Source organism: Pristiophorus japonicus, chromosome 16, assembly GCF_044704955.1.
Source record: "Pristiophorus japonicus isolate sPriJap1 chromosome 16, sPriJap1.hap1, whole genome shotgun sequence".
Classification (NCBI taxonomy): Eukaryota; Metazoa; Chordata; class Chondrichthyes; family Pristiophoridae; genus Pristiophorus; species Pristiophorus japonicus.
This window is the reverse complement of record NC_091992.1, coordinates 29,199,978-29,219,320: the sequence shown is the minus strand read 5'-3', so window position 1 is coordinate 29,219,320 and position 19,343 is coordinate 29,199,978. Positions and strand designations below refer to the sequence as shown.

The following is a 19,343-nucleotide window of genomic DNA, read 5'->3' as shown; positions in this document are numbered from 1 at the left end:
ATGACAATTTATTTCAAACTTAGTCGTGCAAGCTTATGACATTGCTCATAATTGCCAAATAATTTTTGAGCATTATTTTTATCTAGGAATATTGCTGTTTAAATGATTTTTTTAATGCATTTATTTTTGTAGTTTTAATATCAACCCCTTTGATAAGAGTATATGTTTCTTCAAATGCATGTGTTAAAATCTTTGTACAGGTTTACAGCTGATGAAGCCAGAGACCTGATTCAGCGCTATTTGACAGAACATCCTGATCCAAACAATGAGAACATTGTAGGATACAATAACAAGAAGTGTTGGCCAAGAGATGCACGAATGAGGCTTATGAAGCATGATGTCAATCTGTAAGTGTCCTGTTCAAAAGTGTTCGGTACAGTCTGAAGGATTGTTTGTTCATGCTAGTGTTTTTTAATTGCTTATATATCACACCTTTTCTTGTAGTGGTCGAGCAGTGTTTTGGGACATTAAGAATCGGCTGCCTAGGTCTGTTACCACTATTCAGTGGGAGAACAGCTTTGTATCTGTATACAGCAAAGACAATCCCAACCTGCTATTCAACATGTCTGGCTTTGAGTGCCGCATCCTTCCCAAATGTCGTACAAGCTATGAGGAATTCACTCACAAAGATGGTGTCTGGAACTTACAAAATGAGGTATAATACATTGTGACTATAAACACTGCAATAACCATTGTTCTAATAATTTTAGTCATACTGTGTTTAATTGGAAGTATCTGCTACCCGATCTATTATCTTGTCAACATAGCTTCAGTGTCAAATGTGGTGGAAAATTTACGATAATCAAGAACATGTGATGGAACAGTCAGATAATATGAAAGCAATTTGGAATATGTGGCAGTTAATTACTGAAATGTGCATAGTGTATTGTTGCACACCATGGAATCTAATATAAATAAACATAAGTAGCAATTTACAGAAATATTATTCCATTGTAGTTTAGAATATTTTTAAAAACCTAGTTTGACTTGCCTGAATACTATTTGTATTTCAAAGAAAGAAGTGTCTACTTTTAATCACTGGTAGAACTCTCGTCTCAGAAGAGCGGGGGGTTCTTCCCCAATGCCCTGGCTAATATTTTTCGCTCAAACCACATCACTAAAAACAGAGCAACTGTTACTAATTCAGTGCTGTTTGTGGGATCTTGCTGTGCACAATTTGGCTGTTGCATTGGCCTACAAAACAACAATGACTGCACTTCAAAAGTAATCTATTGGATGTGAAATGGATAGGTGTGTCCTGAGGATTCAGAAGATGCAATATTGGCCCCGATTTTCCGGGGCCTATGACCGCATATACACAGCGTACGCGATCGTAAGTGCCACACAAGTTCCGGGTTTCCGCATGCCCGAAAACCTGGAACGTGCGATCTGTCAAGTTTCAGCCTGACACATCATACCAATCCACAAGAAATGGACATTTGCTGAACTACTGCCCAGTGAATGCTCATGAAACCCTTACATCTGGTAAAAACAGGAGTTAGGCCGTTCACCAGTGTAAGGGTTTAAATTAAAAAAATAGTTTGTCTAGGTAAATTTTGGCCCCCTAAAAAATGTTTAAATTTAGTTTTCAAAAATTTAATTTTCATTTTAAATGTTTAATTAAATTGTATTTTATTTAATTTTGTGATTTATTTTTATTTCAGTGCTGTGATAGTGTTATTTTTAGGGGATTCCTATTATGCTTATGGAGATTCTGTACATAAATGGAATCCACATAAGCATATTGGGAATCCCCCTTTGTGATTGGTTGAACTGGCCCATGTGATCCCAGGGATGCTTGCGAACCGCATGCGCCCCTGGGATACGTGGGCCTTTAACGGCATATGCCTGCAGGCCCAGGAGCGCGAGTCTCCGAAGGTACGGAGGCACCAGGTAGGTGCGGAGTTTACTTGTGCTTTAGAGGCATTCGCCTGCAGAAAGCCTTGGACCACAATTTCCAGCCCATAAGTGCAACTTTTCTCATTTGTATAATAGGTTACCAAAGAGCGTACAGCTCAATGTTTCCTCCGAGTGGATGATGAGTCTATGCAGCGATTCCATAACCGAGTACGTCAGATCCTCATGGCTTCTGGTTCCACCACCTTCACCAAGGTACAATCCCTTTATTTATGTTAAACATAACATGGCACTAGTTGTTTCAAGCATTTTCATTTAAAATAGCAACATGAAATGTTGAATATTTTTAAACTGCAGTTTTAATTAAGTCTGTGCTTATTGTAGATTAAACATTAGTACCAGGAATTTCTGAAAAGGATTTTTTTTTACATAGTTACTCTGTTGGGTCCAATAGTCTTGTGTTGTGGTGAGGGCTTAGTATATATTTGTGGCAGGAAAGATGTAACACCTGAATTAAAAGATAATGCAACTGGAGGTTAACTACAAGTTTTTAACTATTATATAGATTTTCTAATGACTATCTTTGTGCTTTTCTAGATTGTGAATAAGTGGAACACTGCCCTGATTGGCTTGATGACCTATTTCCGTGAAGCAGTCGTTAATACTCAGGAGTTGTTGGACCTGTTGGTGAAATGTGAGAACAAGATCCAGACACGTATTAAGATTGGTTTGAACTCCAAGATGCCAAGTCGTTTTCCTCCTGTGGTGTTCTACACACCCAAGGAGCTGGGTGGTCTGGGCATGCTGTCTATGGGCCATGTTCTCATCCCACAATCTGATTTGAGGTACTGTCTAAATACGTATTTCTTTTTCATGAATTTAAATGAGCAATGCCAAGTACCGGAACATTAATAAATGCATTGTGTAATAGTTTGTTACTTATAAGAAGAATGTGTGTAAGTAACCACATTGATTGTAGCAATTCTGCTTCGGAAGATAACTTGCTGTAACTTTAAATAGTAAATATGTGAGCATATCAAACATTTTGAAGATTGTAATTTTAGGCTGTACAGAAAGCTTCCATTTTTTTAACGTTATGTTGCACTTTATGCACACATCATTTACGTTTTTTAGGTGGTCCAAGCAGACAGATGTGGGCATCACTCATTTCCGATCAGGTATGAGTCACGAAGAGGACCAACTGATTCCTAATCTTTATCGTTATATTCAGCCTTGGGAGAGTGAGTTCATTGATTCACAGAGAGTGTGGGCCGAATATGCGCTGAAACGACAGGAAGCTATTGCACAAAATAGGTCAGTTTTGAGATTATTTGTAACAATGATAGTAACAAGATTGTATTGCTGGTTTGGATGCTTGACAAACTATTTATAATTTTAGGCGCCTAACTTTGGAAGATCTGGAAGATTCCTGGGATAGAGGCATCCCACGTATTAACACGTTGTTCCAGAAGGACAGACACACACTGGCTTATGATAAGGGCTGGAGAGTGAGAACTGATTTTAAACAGTACCAGGTATGAGTTTTTTTTAAATATTCTATTCCTCAGCCCACCACCTCTTTGGCTCCTCTGACCTCCCTGCATCACCATCCCAACAGATGCAGACCAGCTCTCGGTCTTTCCTCAATGCTGTTCTAAAGCTGGCCATTTGTGCAGAAGATGCACAAAATCAATCTTTTTAAAAAAAAAAGTATTTCCTTCCCTGAGGAGCAACACCGGGCTTCCACTTAGTATTTCTCTATGATAATTGAGATTGAGAACTCAACATTTGTGGTACTGTGGTTTCAGTCCTCTGTCAAATCATTCCATGACCCAACACTCGGAACGCCACCATGTTGAAAATATTGCGTGTAGGCTGTACTGAAGGGTTGGGTCAGTTTATCCATTAAGTAGCTGGGCCATACAGATGAATAATGTCCCCAAACTTAATCACTGGTTTGTGCTGAGTTTGCTGATCCCATCTGGAATGGTGGCAGTCTGGCAGACCATTGCACGGCCACAGTACCTCCAGCTTAGATGGAGGACATCAACCAGAATTCCTGCTACTGGTAACCTGTCCAGAAACTCCTGCTAGAAGATTGTGCGTGCATTAGTATATGTCAAATGAGAACATGATTCGGGCTAATTGTGCTCTCATGGCCCACTAGTCTGCCAGCACTCACTGTTTCATCTTCCGAATTAATAATTGGCATTTGTATAAGGTATGGGAGGGAAACTGGCAGTTATGAAACTGTACCCCAGTAAGGTTACCTCGTTTGGAATTTATCAATTGTAATAAAATCAAACACATTTTTCTTCTGTAAATACTGGGTCTCCATTTCATTGAAATCATATTAAGATATTTTGTTGTTCACAGGTGTTGAAGCAGAATCCATTCTGGTGGACCCATCAGAGACATGATGGCAAGCTGTGGAACTTGAACAACTACCGTACAGACATGATTCAAGCACTAGGTGGTGTTGAAGGCATTCTAGAGCACACACTCTTCAAGGGAACTTATTTTCCTACATGGGAGGGTCTGTTCTGGTATGTGTTTAAAAATGTGATTATAGATTTAATGTGTTGTGTACAGTAAAGAGGGTATGGGTAAATGTTATCTGATAAACTTTCATAGACAACTCTGAGAAAGGAACTTTTGCTTCAGCTCCTATTATCTTTTTAACCAAACATAGATGTTTGATTTTTTTGGGGGGGTACCAGCAAGAGATTTTTACATGTTCCTAAAATTATGTACTTGCAGGGAGAAGGCAAGTGGTTTTGAGGAATCCATGAAGTGGAAGAAGCTGACTAATGCCCAGCGATCTGGTTTGAACCAGATTCCCAACAGAAGATTCACTCTTTGGTGGTCACCAACCATCAACAGGGCTAATGTAAGTTTGTGTGACTACTGTGAATTAATCATAAGTTTGTTTATAAAATAAGTTGTCAAAAACGAGCTTAAAATATTTTTTTGTCCTCCAGGTTTATGTAGGTTTCCAGGTGCAGTTAGATCTGACAGGAATTTTCATGCATGGTAAAATCCCCACTCTCAAGATTTCCTTGATCCAGATCTTCAGAGCCCATTTGTGGCAGAAGATTCATGAGAGCATCGTTATGGATCTGTGTCAGGTCAGTGTTTGAGCTACTGCTTCCGTCCTGGAACACTTTTAGCAGTTTGGAATCGGACTGGGGAGGACCATGAAAACAGAAAAAACACAGGTGGGAGGAAGTTTTACGGGTAATGGGATGGACCTAGAAAAAAAGCAAGCAATAAAGCTAAAGGTCTCGAGGTAAATTGCAGAAGGTCACTGAAACTTTGTGTACCTGTTTTTGAAATTAAAATGCATGTTAGTGATACGTATAGCTAGTCTTAATACACTTTAGCATGGAAGTACGCAAAGTGAGCCGTTTAATTTCAGATTCATGCAAAGTGGTTCAGATTATCATGCTTGCTGGTTCAGGGAATGGATTTCAAAACAACGGTGTTCTTTGTAGGTCTTTGATCAAGAGTTGGATGCTTTGGAGATTGAGACTGTGCAGAAAGAGACCATTCACCCCAGAAAGTCCTACAAAATGAACTCCTCCTGTGCTGATATTCTACTGTTTGCTTCATACAAGTGGAATGTTTCCAGACCGTCGCTACTTGCTGACTCAAAGTATGTCCATTCTACCATTTTCGAAAGAGTTGGAATTGCTGCTGTAAGATACAATCTACACTTAAACCATGTTTATCTTGCTAGCATTGATGTAATTTACGAAAACTCCAAATTTTCTGCTGTTTTTGTGTTCCCATTTTGAATCATACTATATATACTGAGATTTCTTCTTTATTTTAGAGATGTCATGGACAGCACTACTACTCAGAAATACTGGATAGATATTCAGTTGCGATGGGGTGACTATGACTCTCATGATATTGAGAGATATGCCAGGGCCAAGTTCTTGGACTATACAACAGATAACATGAGTATCTACCCATCACCTACTGGTGTGTTGATTGCTATTGATCTGGCCTATAATTTGCATAGGTATGTATTCATCAGAACATAATTCGTCGGAACATATTGCATTCAGTACAATTCCTTGAGAAATTTTTGTCCTGGAATTTCTTTGATAAAGTTACTTAATGTTACTCTTTTTATCTTGCAGTGCTTATGGTAACTGGTTTCCAGGTGCCAAGCCATTGATCCAGCAGGCTATGGCAAAGATCATGAAGGCTAACCCTGCTTTGTATGTGTTGAGAGAACGTATTCGAAAGGGTCTACAGCTGTATTCTTCTGAGCCAACTGAGCCATACCTTTCCTCACAGAATTATGGTGAACTCTTCTCCAACCAAATCATATGGTTTGTGGATGATACCAATGTGTACCGGGTCACCATTCATAAGGTATGAAATACAGACTATAAAAACTTCACTTAAAAGAAGTGTCCAGTAACTATGTTTGACAAAGAGTTCATTCAGGTTGTACTAGCAATTCTAGAAGATGAAAAGTCTTTCCAAAAAAATTTGAATTGAACTGTCTCTAATATGCTTCTGCTATTGTACTGCATTTCATAACTTAATCTTCCATAAATGTGTTCCTTCTACAGACATTTGAAGGTAACTTGACAACAAAGCCCATTAATGGAGCCATTTTCATCTTCAACCCCAGGACAGGACAGCTGTTCCTTAAAATTATTCACACCTCCGTTTGGGCTGGGCAGAAACGTTTGGGCCAGGTAACATTGGGACGCAGTATTTCACACTCCTCGTGTATTTTGTATGCATATAGTTAGATAAAAGCCTCAATAACAAAAAAAACGGTTTAGGTCATATAACTTTTGATGCTTCAGTTGAACTCTAAAAGAAGGGTTGTAATGGCAAGTCCTTTCAGTTTTTGTATGAGACCAAGTCCAGATAAACACAGTATCTTTAAACGGTAGACATACAGAGAAATAAATCATACTACTGTGATTTTTCCACAGGTAGAGACTTGTCATTGTTATTCCTGTCCAATCCTGCTTTTCTCTACAAATTGTTAAAGAAAGCCCAAGATAAAATACTCCACTTCTCATTTAACATTGTCATTGCTGATTCATTATGGCATGGCAAGTGTTATTGTGAACAAGACCCATAGAAAGGATGTATTTATTTCAACGGAACAGATGCCAGCTTATTTTTATCCTGTCTTCCATGTTCCATTGCTTATTTTAAAACTGCCGTGGCTAACTGTTTCCTAATGTAGATACGAAAACAAGTCAAGAGACACGAATCCTAAATCATGTGTTTCAGAAAACAATTAAACCCACAGTGTCCGCTAAATTGCTCCCTGACACATCAAACCCTAAAGCATCCTGGGAATGAACAACTTTTAACCATTTCATTAAGTAAAAAGAAACCAAAAACTTTAATCATATGAGATTAAACCAAATCCTAATCCAGCATGTATGATATTACACACACACGCAACTAGGGTATCTTACACAGACCCATTTGATAAAGGAGGAGGAACAAAACTGAATAAAACCCATTTTGTCTAGGCATTGTAAGGATTTTTCTAATTCAGCCACAATTGGTACATGGGTAGAACCTCTTTCACATAGATTAATAACTGCATCAAATTTTGTCATTTTAGAACCGTCTGCTATTATTTTAAGCCTTTACTTAATTTTAATGTATCAATTGTGCAAATAATAATAGGTTGTTTTTGCATTCAGCTGGCAAAATGGAAGACTGCCGAAGAAGTGGCTGCCTTGATTCGATCGCTTCCAGTTGAAGAGCAGCCTAAACAGATCATTGTTACAAGGAAGGGCATGTTAGATCCACTGGAAGTGAGTAAACTTTGCACTTGGAAGATAATTTGCCTTAAAATTGAAATGGAGTAAAAATTGAACTGTTAGAATTAGAAAGTCTGCAATGTGTTGCACTTGGAGCTGATCATTAAAACAAGGGACTAATTAAAGATCGCCGTGCTATTTTCAAAGTCTGAGCACTGTACTTAAATCAAACTTTGGTACAGAGATGTTATGTGAGTTTTGTAGTCGCTCAGTACCCCTAGCCCTGCTTTTTTAGGCAAGGGTGTCCAAACTACAGTCTGTAGGTCGCGTGGCCCTGAGCCTTGGTGGAACACTGAATTAGCCTATAGTTGAAACCTGGCCTAAACAGCTAGTTTTCTGTTATTAAGCCATTTGAAAAACTTTGGTGGCGATGCTTGTACTCTCAACAATTCATGTTTTAAATGGGCATTTTTGTTTTGTTTAGGTCCATTTGCTGGATTTCCCCAACATTGTGATCAAAGGGTCTGAGCTGCAGTTGCCTTTCCAAGCTTGTCTGAAAGTGGAGAAATTTGGTGATCTGATTTTAAAGGCAACTGAGCCGCAGATGGTGCTGTTTAATCTGTATGATGATTGGCTGAAGACCATTTCCTCCTATACTGTAAGTAAAATTGTGTTTTTAATGGGGAGTGAATCCAATGGGCAAGTCATTGAGGATGCAAGTGGTTACATGGATCCTATGAACTTGTGCCTCGCCCGTTTCTTCCCCCTTCCTATTCCCAAATAATCTGTTGCGTGTGGTAACTTGTGCAGAAGTAATTAATACGTTCTACAAACTACTTTTCAGTAGACTTTTATAGTGACAGTTTGTGTATGGCAGGGGAGAAGAGTGGACAAACCAAGAATGATTTCCCAATTCATACAACCTTTGTGTTCAAAATGATAATTTACAAGTTTGCACTGAAGTTTTGTCACTTTTGTAAAATGCTTTGTCCTGGTACATTGAAGGGCATAGACTTGTAAAAGGAGTTTAGAGTTTAGTGGGAGAAACTATTTTCTATATGTCCACCTTCCAACTTGTTTACATCTTAAAATGGATTCTTGATTTTTCATTGTGAGTATTAATCCTACTTTAGATGTGCAGAGAAGTGAGGGGAATGCTGATGTATGTTTTAAGGTTATGTACAGTTTGGTGGATTTTTGAAAGGAATAGGTGTCAGTGACATTACATCTACTTCAAACTTCTTGTACTCACTTTCAGAACATTCCATGGACTCACCTCACTCTAATATGGTATCTTCTTCAGCCGTACATAGCTGAATGTGCCCCCCCCTGCAACCTACTCGACAGCAGGTTGTTACTACTTCCCCACGCCTGCTTGTTTTTTTTCACTAGGCTCCTGTCTTTTTGAACTCCCTTTCCAGTTTCCTGTACCCAGGCTACCTTTCCCTTTCCTTTCAAAAGCCTTTGTCTTTGGCATCCTCTCTAATCCTTTTTCACTTCTATTCAGTATCCACTGTTTTTCTACTTCATGGTAAAGCACTTTGAAACATTTTTCTGTGTTTGAGGAGTACTATAGAAAGGCAATTGGTGTACATATTTAAATGTGTGTATTTTTAGTATAGTTATTAAAATGCAATGGAATTTAGTAAAAATTAAGCTACTACTTCAGTAAAAAGAGAGATAAGTGGCTCTCCTGTGGCACTGCCAACTGTAGAAACTGTAAAAGGGAAAAACAAAGGACATCGTTATTTAGTTAGCTGCATATTTAATACGTGCAGAAACCCACTGCCATACTTAAATCTAAATTAAACCTCTGAGAAATTCACAGAGTTTCTGTTTGCCTGACTCCACGGCCATAGGGACACATTCCAGCATTAAGCACTGGGAGATCGTGGATGTATGCTTGCAAGAGTCCAGGCTTTAAGGACCCCCATATGAATGTAGAGATACTGTTATGACTGCATAGTTTACTAGCACAGAGCACTGGGAGCAGGAAATGCAGGAGGAAGAGAAGAAAAATGTGGTTTTTAACGGTGTCTTTGGTCTGTTGGGAGAAAAATAGGCAGTTAGCAGGAAGACAGTGGAGCAAGAATGCGAAATGTGGTTGAGAAGCAGGAAGACTTGAAATAGAGCACGGTGAATGGTATATAAACCTGGCTGAGTTTCTGATCTAGAACAGTAACTGCCATGGCATTTTTTTCTGTGTTTCTGTGGAATTGATTGTTCAATCTGACTTGGTGACCATGTGATGGATAACACTAGGTGGTTAGCACTTACCAATCTGACTTGGTGACCATGTGATGGATAACACTAGGTGGTTAGCACTTAGCAATTAGGAAGGCAAAAGAATCTGCAACGTACTTTTTTTTTTTACAGATGCAAAACGTTTAATTAAATGATTTCAACACTCAGCCAATGTGTAGTCTCAAATATATCTTTTTCCTCTCTTTCCCCACACTGATGGGTTTGTAGGCATTCTCTCGACTGATCTTAATTCTTCGAGCATTGCACGTGAACAATGATCGTGCAAAGGTCATCCTGAAACCTGACAAAACTACAATAACAGAGCCTCATCACATCTGGCCGACATTGACAGACGAGGAATGGATAAAAGTGGAAGTGCAGTTGAAAGATCTCATTCTGGCTGACTATGGCAAGAAAAACAAGTGAGTGACTGTGGCAAGAAATGCCACAGAATGGTTTGTCTGGACAATATTTCAAATTGTCAAAGGCCAGTGATATATTCAAACTTGGCATCTTATCTCAAATTATAAGAGTTCTCTTTTAACTACAATATTTCCAATAACAAACCCATTCTGCTCATCAGTCATATTGTATTTTCATTTACCTGTTTTGCATTCCAGTGTCAATGTGGCATCTTTGACTCAATCGGAGATTCGTGACATTATTTTGGGTATGGAGATTTCTGCACCATCGCAGCAGAGACAACAGATTGCTGAAATTGAGAAGCAGACAAAAGAGCAGTCTCAGCTGACAGCCACGCAAACACGTACGGTAAACAAGCACGGTGATGAAATTATCACTTCAACAACCAGCAACTACGAGACCCAAACCTTCTCATCCAAAACTGAATGGCGAGTCAGGTATGACTTACTTTTCGCATTAGTTTATATGGCAAATTAAACTTGATCAGAAATTGGTTATTAATAAATATATTTGCAGTCACCAAAGTGATTAGTAACATTTATGGACTCTTGATTTAATTGAAAATTACCTAAGTTTATGCCTTGCCATCTGAAATAATGAAGTACAACACCCTTTTCTTAGCATTTTAGACTGGGATAGTCACACTTTCTGAAGTTGTTTATAGAGTTCTGATTAGTAGTGAAGCAGGTTCCATGGGTGAAGAGCCACGTAAGATAACATAGTATCCGATAATGGTGTGGAAATCTGTATGAATGAACCTTAAACAGAGTCTATGGAATTCTGGCAAACCCAACCACATTCTGTGGTATGCAAATATAGCTTATAAGAACATAAAATAGGAACAGGAGTAGGCCATACGGCTCCTCAAGCCTCCTCCGTCATTCACTAAGATCATGGCTGATCTGATCATGGACTCAGCTCTACTTCCCTGTCTGCTCCCCATATCCCCTTATCGTTTAAGAAACTGCCTATTTCTGTCTTAAATGTATTCAATGTCCCAGCTTCCACAGCTCTCTGAGGCAACGAATTCCACAGATTTACAACCCTCGGAGAAGAAATGTCTCCTCATCTGAGTTTTAAATGGGCAGCCCCTTATTCTAAGATCATGCCCTCTAGTTCTAGTTTCCCCCATCAGTGGAAACATCCTCTCTGCATCCACCTTGTCAAGCCCCCCTCATAATCTTATATGTTTCGATAAGATCACCTCTCATTCTTCTGAATTCCAATGAGTAGAAGCCCAACCTACTCAACCTTTCCTCATAAGTCAACTCCCTCATCCCCGGAATCAACCTAATGAACCTTCTCTGAACTGCCTCCAAAGCAAGTCTACCCGTTCGTAAATATGGAAACCAAAACTGCACGCAGTATTCCAGGTGTGGCCTCACCAATACCTTATATAGATGTAGCAAGACTTCCCTGCTTTTATACTCCATCCCCTTTGCAATAAAGGCCAAGATACCATTGGCCTTCCTGATCACTTGCTGTACCTGCACACTATCCTTTTGCGTTTCATGCACAAGTACCCCCAGGTCCCGCTGTACTGCGGCACTTTGCAATCTTTCTCCAATTAAATAATAACTTGCTCTCTGATTTTTTTTCTGCCAAAGTACATTACCTCACACTTTCCAACATTATACTCCCATCGGCCAGATTTTTGCCCACTCACTTAGCCTGTCTATATCCCTTTGCAGATTTTTTGTGTCCTCCTTACACATTGCTTTTCCTCCCATCTTTGTATTGTCAGCAAACTTTTGTGGCAAGGCTGCCCAGAGCTGAGCTGGGGGATTGCTCAGCACAATATTTTTTAAATCCCCCCCCCCCCCATGCAATTATTGTAAAATATTTAATTTTAAAAGTATTGTAAGAAACAATGCTCTTTACATTAGCTGCCTCTTAACATCTGAGTATCTCCCCATACTTTTGACTGAGTACGTAAGGCAGCTAGCTGTTCGATGGTAGCTGGTGAATCTAGTGCCTTTTAATTTAAAGCACCAGAATTTGCAGTATCTCTTGAGAGAGTCTGAAAATAAAATACTATTCTCCCATCACAAATTAGAGTGTTTAAAATTCTAATATTTTGTCACTTGGTATGTTTATAAAGTGCTGGTGAGCCCAACACTTGTTGACAGGTACAGTAACCAGATGGTGTTAATTCAACAGCATGCACTCAGCTCACCAGTAAATATATTGTCATTCTTTAAATAGAGAAAGCCTTGGTGGCTTATTTGCCATACTAGAAGATATTATTTATAAATACTGGCACTAAACATTTAAAACAAAGACTGCATTCGGAGTTTCTGCAAATCTACTGATTAAGGAACTGAGATCATTGGGGTTGGTAAACAGTGACTAGTGGGGTGCCGCAGGGATCAGTGCTGGGTCCTCAACTATTTACAATCTTAATTAATGACTTGGATGAAGGGACTGAGCATAATGTAGCCAAGTTTGCTAATGATGCAAAGATGGGTGGGAAAGCAAATTGTGAGGAGGACACACAAAATCTGCAAAGCGATATCGATAGGCTAAGTGAGTGGGCAAAAAGTTGGCCGATGGAGTATAATGTGGGAAAATGTGAGGTTACCCACTTTGGCAGAAGAAATAGAAAAGCAAATTAGAATTTAAATGGAGAACAATTGCATAGTGCTGCAAATGGGGTCCTTGTGCATAAACACAAAAAGTTAGTATGCAGGTACAGCAAGTAATCAGGAAGGGAAATGGAATGTTGGCTTTTATTGCAAGGGGAATAGAGTATAAAAGCAGAGAAGTCCTGCTACAACTGTACAGGGTATTGGTAAGGCCACACCCTAGAGTACTGCATGCAGTTTTGGTCTCCAGATTTAAGGAAGGATATACTTGCATTGGAGGCTGTTCAGAGAAGGTTCACTAGGTTGATTCCGGAGATGAGGGGGTTGACTTAATGAAGGTAGGTTGGGCCTATACACATTGGAGTTCAGAAGAGAGGTGATCTTATTGAAACATATAAGATAATGAGGGAGCTCGACAAGGTGAATGCAGAGAGGATATTTCCACTCATCGGGAAACTAAAACCAGGGGACATAGTCTCAGAATAAGGGGTTGCCCATTTAAAACTGAGATGAGGAGGAATTTCTTCTCATGGGGTTGTAAATCTATGGAATTCTCTGCGCCAGAGAGCTGTGGAGGCTGGGTCATTGAATATATTTAAGGCGCAGATAGACAGATTTTTGAGCGATTAAGGGAGTAAAGGGTTATGGGTAGCGGGCAGGGAAGTGGAGCTGAGTCCATGATCAGATCAGCCATGATCTTATTGAATGGCGGAGCAAGCTCAATGGGCCAAATGGCCTACTCCTGCTCCTATTTCATGTGTTCTTGTAATTCAGCATCCTGCCTAATGTACAAGGTGTGAAATGGTTGCAAGCTATGAAATGCAAGGAGAATTTTTTAAAGAGGCAAATATATGAGGATTAAAAGGTTGGTGTAATCTGATAATCATTCAAATTTGGAGCCCATGGTATTTTTTCAATACAATTGAGGTGAAAAATTCTGCAGTCACAGAATTCTGCTAGCAGCTTCAATCTTTAGCTCGTGTTTCATGTAATGTGCTTTCTTCTGCACAGAGCGATATCTGCTGCCAACCTTCATCTGCGTACCAATCACATCTATGTTTCCTCTGATGACATCAAAGAGACTGGCTATACCTACATCCTACCCAAGAACGTGCTGAAGAAATTTATTTGCATTTCAGATTTGAGAGCACAGGTAAACTGCCCTATTTAGTGTGGCGACATGCTTCATTTATGTTGGCCTAATGAGAATATACTTCTCAATGATTTCTTGAAAACTGACTAGAACTGGTGAAAATGCACAAAATACATGTACAATTTGTACCACCTCCTAAACCATTGAAACCTGTGAACAGCATATGGTTGAACATTTCAGCTTTTTGGATGCCTTTAGTTGTCACTTCAGTTTTGTGTTGATTGAAATTGGTTAGGTTCTGTTTAAAACCCTTTACATGGTGTAAATGGGAACTCACCTAATATCCCAAATCGTATAATATTATTTTATAAACCTAAACTAAGTTTAAAATGAACAGTTAGCGATTGCCTGCAAGGTCTAAAATAAAGAATGAATATGAACATCTGCATTGGGCATGTTTCTGTTGGGAATTCTTTTCAACCCAAAAATTAGTGATACACACACGTGGTATTAGCAGATGCATTGCTCCGCATATTGCTGAACAAAAAGTTAAATAGGAAATGTAAATTCAGTGAATCAAGAACATCTAAGTACATATTTAAATAAAATGTGCGTTAAAATGTTTTTAAGTGGTATTTCCAGATTTAAAGCTATTGCGTTATCAAGTCATAGCATTTTTGTCCTTCACAAAGCACCCGTCCCAGTTTTCTTCCCCCTTCTGAAAATAATGACCCACTCTCAGTAGGAGCTCTGCGGCATTTTGTCCAAGTAAGTGGTGGCAGGTTATTCAAGTATTGTATCTAAGCCCACTCCTTTCTGAACAAGTGCACATTCCACCAGGATTATGATCAGAAATGGAAATGCTGGCTTTTTCTACTGTCCCGCTACCCCCCAGTCTGGAAATGCTGTGCCAATTGTGGTACTGTCATATATGGTTATGTAAACTGACTTAATACAATTAGCAACTGACTGATTCGGAGGGGCAGGTGACTTGTTGCATTTGATGTAGAGATAAACATATTTAGAAAATGTGAATATCAACTACTTAGACCAGAGCAAATTTGGCGATTTGATGCTCCTTCATTAATGCAGGGGCGAGAGGCAGAGTGAGTTTAGTTTGAGTATTGTTTCGGGGATTGACAGTTTGTGTTCATCAAATATCTTCTCAGACGATTTGAATGTTCACCTGAATTTTCAATATAACTTTTAATTGATTGTGGTAGAGGTGGCTGCAGTAAAAACGTGTCCTTTTGTAGATTGCAGGCTATCTGTATGGTGTGAGTCCTCCAGATAATCCCCAAGTGAAGGAAATCAGGTGTATCGTGATGGTGCCACAATGGGGAACCCATCAGACTGTGCATCTGCCTAACCAGCTGCCGCAGCACGAATATCTGAAGGTATAGATGCTTATTGCTCTGTAAATGTCATGCAAATGATAGATTTCATGCTAATTGTGGCTAAATTAGGTATATGTTTGGTGCTTGAATTTTAATTTGATATATTGTATAATGTGTGCATCAAATTATATATCTTGCAAATAAGTCTCATCTGCATACAAGCTTGTAGGTCATTTTTTCCCTTATCAACTTTAGGTTTGGTTACTGTTCCTGCACTATGCAGGATTGTATCTATGTATAAATGTATTCAAATGATTGGTCATCCATTTAGGAGAGTTTTTAATCTTTTATTAGAAGCATAATATATATTTAAACCCCTTTCTATAAGTTAAGGTGTAAACTGCATTCTTGGTTTTATTCATATCAATATTAATTGGAAATTATTTCCTTAGGAAATGGAACCTCTTGGTTGGATTCACACTCAACCCAATGAGTCTCCTCAGTTGTCACCACAAGATGTCACCACCCATGCAAAAGTAATGGCTGACAATCCATCTTGGGATGGAGAAAAGACTATCATAATAACATGCAGGTAAAAAGGCTAAAATTTCCTAGGCAACTTGAATGGTCATAGCACATAAAGGTGGAAATTCTTATGCATTTTATATTTCTATTTTTACTTTGAAGTTTATTTTAAGTCCAGTTTTAAGTTTGAATGGAATTTCTTAAGATGTAACAAAATGTGAAGAATCAGTCATTAAAAGGCAAACATAAGAAAAGCTTGAGTTTAATGGTGGTCTGAGAGCAGAGCTGGCCAGTGAAAAGGTTAGAATGCAAGATAACTACAATATGGTTCGAGAACACTCTTTCCCATACATATTTCTGGTAGGTCGTATAATTTTGTTTTTTCTTTAGCTTTACTCCAGGTTCCTGCACACTGACAGCATACAAGCTTACTCCAAGTGGGTATGAGTGGGGTAGGCAGAACACAGACAAAGGAAATAACCCCAAGGGATACCTGCCTTCCCACTATGAAAGAGTACAGATGTTGTTATCTGACAGATTCCTCGGTTTCTTCATGGTACCTGGCCAGAGTTCCTGGAACTACAATTTCATGGGTAAGTGCTTTATGGTTTCATGTTGATAGATTCAGAAAATAAATTTATGGTAAAATGATTATTTCTACCAAACTGTGAAGAATGATTGCAGAAAATGTATAAGCTTTTAAATTCTTTTTTTAATAAAGAGTTGCATTGCACCAAATTTTTTTATTTGGCAGATCTTCCAAGTATAGACTGCAATACAGTAATATGGATCTTTCTTTGGTTGTGGTTGAAGTGATACAAATTATGTTCACAAGCCAAGCCTTTTATTTTTTTCTGTCCATTTTCTTTTCTGCTTACCTGAAGGCATTGACTCTTTGCTCAGATGCAGTACCATGGACACCAGTATCCGTTGGTACTTAACTATGTGGGCACTCTTTCTGAGCCTTGGCTGAAGTGCTTGGGAGGCTTTTAAACCGGGCTTTTCATTGTTCTTTGACATTTTTCTCCTCGTGCTTAAAGAAGGCAATGCTTTTCTCTTGACCATTCCCACCTAGATCTCCCCTCCTTCGATTTTGCGCTGTGCCTATTGCTTCTTTCTCCCCTCTCCTCCCCATTTCATGCTGCCATCTCCTGCTTCTGTGGAAATTTCTACGCACAATGTCCCATGGTCTTCAATCAGTTGAAGGGGGAGGAGGAAGTGGGGGTTGGCACTTGGGGGATCCATGTATGCAGGATGTGGGTGGTGAGCTGTAGTTTGGATAATGCTGGTCACCTTTCCCTCAAAAACACTGTTTAATGTTCAGATTTGACAAATTGTGGTTCAGAAGTGAGGATGAAATGTTTGCTAACCCATTTTTTATTTAAAGCATTTTACAGCAACAATGATTAGGACTATCCATCTGATTATTTTGTCAACCCAATTTGATGCAGTTCGTGTACTTTTAAATACATTTCAAGCCTATTTGTTTTAGCGGTGTATTAATAGAAAACATAATTAAAATGCTATGTAAAACAAACATTTTAGTTAAGAAGCAGCATCAGTTTTGGTGCTTTATTTGATTCCTTGTTTTACTGCTGACAGAACATATGACTGTTGAAATCTACTGGCATGTAGGTAGCATTGTAGCTGATAGAACTCAACCTGAAGGAGTCCAAAGGCCTATTATTTGAACTAATGTTTCTTTGTTAACTTGGTTAAGTTGGTGTCTGGACTACCAAACTTGTCCTTCATGACTTGTTGGAATTATTTGATCACAGTGAATAGGGTTATGTTTTTATTTTTGACAATTCTTGAAGCATTGCTGTCTGGATTAAATATTTAACTTTTTAATTAGGTGTTCGCCATGATCCCAACATGAAATATGAGCTGCATTTGGCCAACCCTAAAGAGTTCTACCATGAAGTTCACAGACCATCTCACTTCCTGAACTTTGCTTCACTGCAAGAGGGGGAGATCTACAATGCAGACAGAGAGGACATGTACTCTTAGATAACCGAGAGAGATTTATACTGGACTTCTGTACTGTTGATATTCAACAAGTGAATTTAAATTCCGTTCACAGCCTATGTTAAATTTCAAGTTGTGTTCATAGCATATGTTAACATCAAATCTTGTGCGATATCTGTGAAACATAGTAGCTTTGTGTTAAATATTTGCCTGCAACTGTGGCATCTATACAGTGAGAACTGAACTGTTTTAAATATTTAGTGTATCTGTAATAAAACTGCATTTTCTGTTGTGCAGTGGTGAGTGCACTCTAGAAAGGATTAAAGCTTAAATACATTTTTAACTAAAAGTGGAGTTAATTAGTTTGTTGTGTCAGTGTTTCCGAATACAGTAAACTGCCGCCCATGCTGCCTGGGAAAAAACTCTTAGAAAATGTGCCTGTCCTGAAATGCTCGCACAATTCTGGTGGAGTTGACTGCGGGAGAAGATGCATCTGCCCTTAAGGTGGTCCATGTATGGAAATGACCGGATAATGCGCATCAATGGACCAGTTCCCGAAATTGCACCTGATTTAAGTTAAGCTTGTGGAAAAGAGGGTAAGTTACCTGCATGATTTTTCAAGCCAGGAAGTGGATGGATTCACAGGCTTTGAATTTCTATCAGCTTTGACTGAAGCAATTAGAAAGATATTTTTCAGTTGTGCAATTAAAAAATAATTCTTCAAGGTGCCTTTCATCAGCTTTAAACAGGAAAAGCTTTTGCTTCTCACCCTTCTGTCATGGAACTATTACCATTGGATTCAGTATGGATATTCACATACGTGTCCTTTTAAATGGAGGCAGAAGAGGAAATGATGGGGGCACACAGGATAGGACTACACAAAGGAGAAGTTGACCAGCTTAGGAGGCACTCTTTCAGCAGAGTGCAGACCATGCCGCTCCCTTAATGGTGCTCAAGGAGGCAACTGTTCAGGAAGGAGTTCTGCCTCCCATTGCAAACTGACCTCCAAGCATCCTCTCAAACACAAAAAAAAAACTTCAGCACACTGGACTTCATATCAGTGCTTTTACATTGCATATAACGACAGCGAGTGCCTACCACTGGTTCCTTTCTGTACTGTTCTTAAACCTAACCTGGTGCTGCACCGAAACGATTCATGAGGGCTAGAACGCGGTGGTGCGTGGTTGAACTGTGGGATCACGGTGGCCTCAGCTCACAGCTTCTGGGTCACGGGAGGACTCTTCTGGTGGCTGCAATACCACTGCAAGTACATCGTCATCCTGGTCCTCTATTTTGACACCTGCGTGAGCAGGCAACTGATGGGGATCACTTGAGCTGTCAACCAGGTGAGGATGGTGTCATGAAAGCAATTCTAGCCATGTTTCTTGGGCCAGGTCCTGTAGATCTGAGCAATGTCACCCGAAAGCGCTCTGAAGCCAGTTGCCATTGTTCTCTCCGAAGTCCACCATGGCCTTTAGGTTAGTGGTCAAAGCATACACTTTGGATGCACTGACTACTCTGGAGGTCTCTTAGAGGTGAGACCGATGTAGATGTT

The 19,343-nt window shown here is 39.3% G+C and overlaps 1 protein-coding gene across 1 annotated transcript in view; it reads left to right on the top strand.

Annotated features, from left to right (window-relative positions):
• prpf8 (pre-mRNA processing factor 8) overlaps positions 1-18,137 on the top strand; it is a 52,113-nt gene extending 33,976 nt beyond the window's left edge. The window contains exons 21-42 of the mRNA XM_070857156.1: positions 201-347; positions 445-655; positions 1,996-2,112; positions 2,455-2,702; positions 2,992-3,171; positions 3,257-3,392; positions 4,234-4,403; positions 4,618-4,747; positions 4,839-4,985; positions 5,352-5,512; positions 5,693-5,884; positions 6,006-6,243; positions 6,447-6,575; positions 7,554-7,667; positions 8,098-8,271; positions 10,086-10,279; positions 10,478-10,717; positions 13,877-14,018; positions 15,215-15,355; positions 15,748-15,887; positions 16,211-16,413; positions 17,676-18,137. Of these exons, the coding sequence (XP_070713257.1) occupies positions 201-347; positions 445-655; positions 1,996-2,112; positions 2,455-2,702; positions 2,992-3,171; positions 3,257-3,392; positions 4,234-4,403; positions 4,618-4,747; positions 4,839-4,985; positions 5,352-5,512; positions 5,693-5,884; positions 6,006-6,243; positions 6,447-6,575; positions 7,554-7,667; positions 8,098-8,271; positions 10,086-10,279; positions 10,478-10,717; positions 13,877-14,018; positions 15,215-15,355; positions 15,748-15,887; positions 16,211-16,413; positions 17,676-17,830 (3,709 nt within the window). The 3' untranslated portion in view covers positions 17,831-18,137. The remainder of the gene's footprint in view (positions 1-200; positions 348-444; positions 656-1,995; positions 2,113-2,454; positions 2,703-2,991; positions 3,172-3,256; positions 3,393-4,233; positions 4,404-4,617; positions 4,748-4,838; positions 4,986-5,351; positions 5,513-5,692; positions 5,885-6,005; positions 6,244-6,446; positions 6,576-7,553; positions 7,668-8,097; positions 8,272-10,085; positions 10,280-10,477; positions 10,718-13,876; positions 14,019-15,214; positions 15,356-15,747; positions 15,888-16,210; positions 16,414-17,675) is intronic.
• Positions 18,138-19,343: the final 1,206 nt, after the last annotated feature.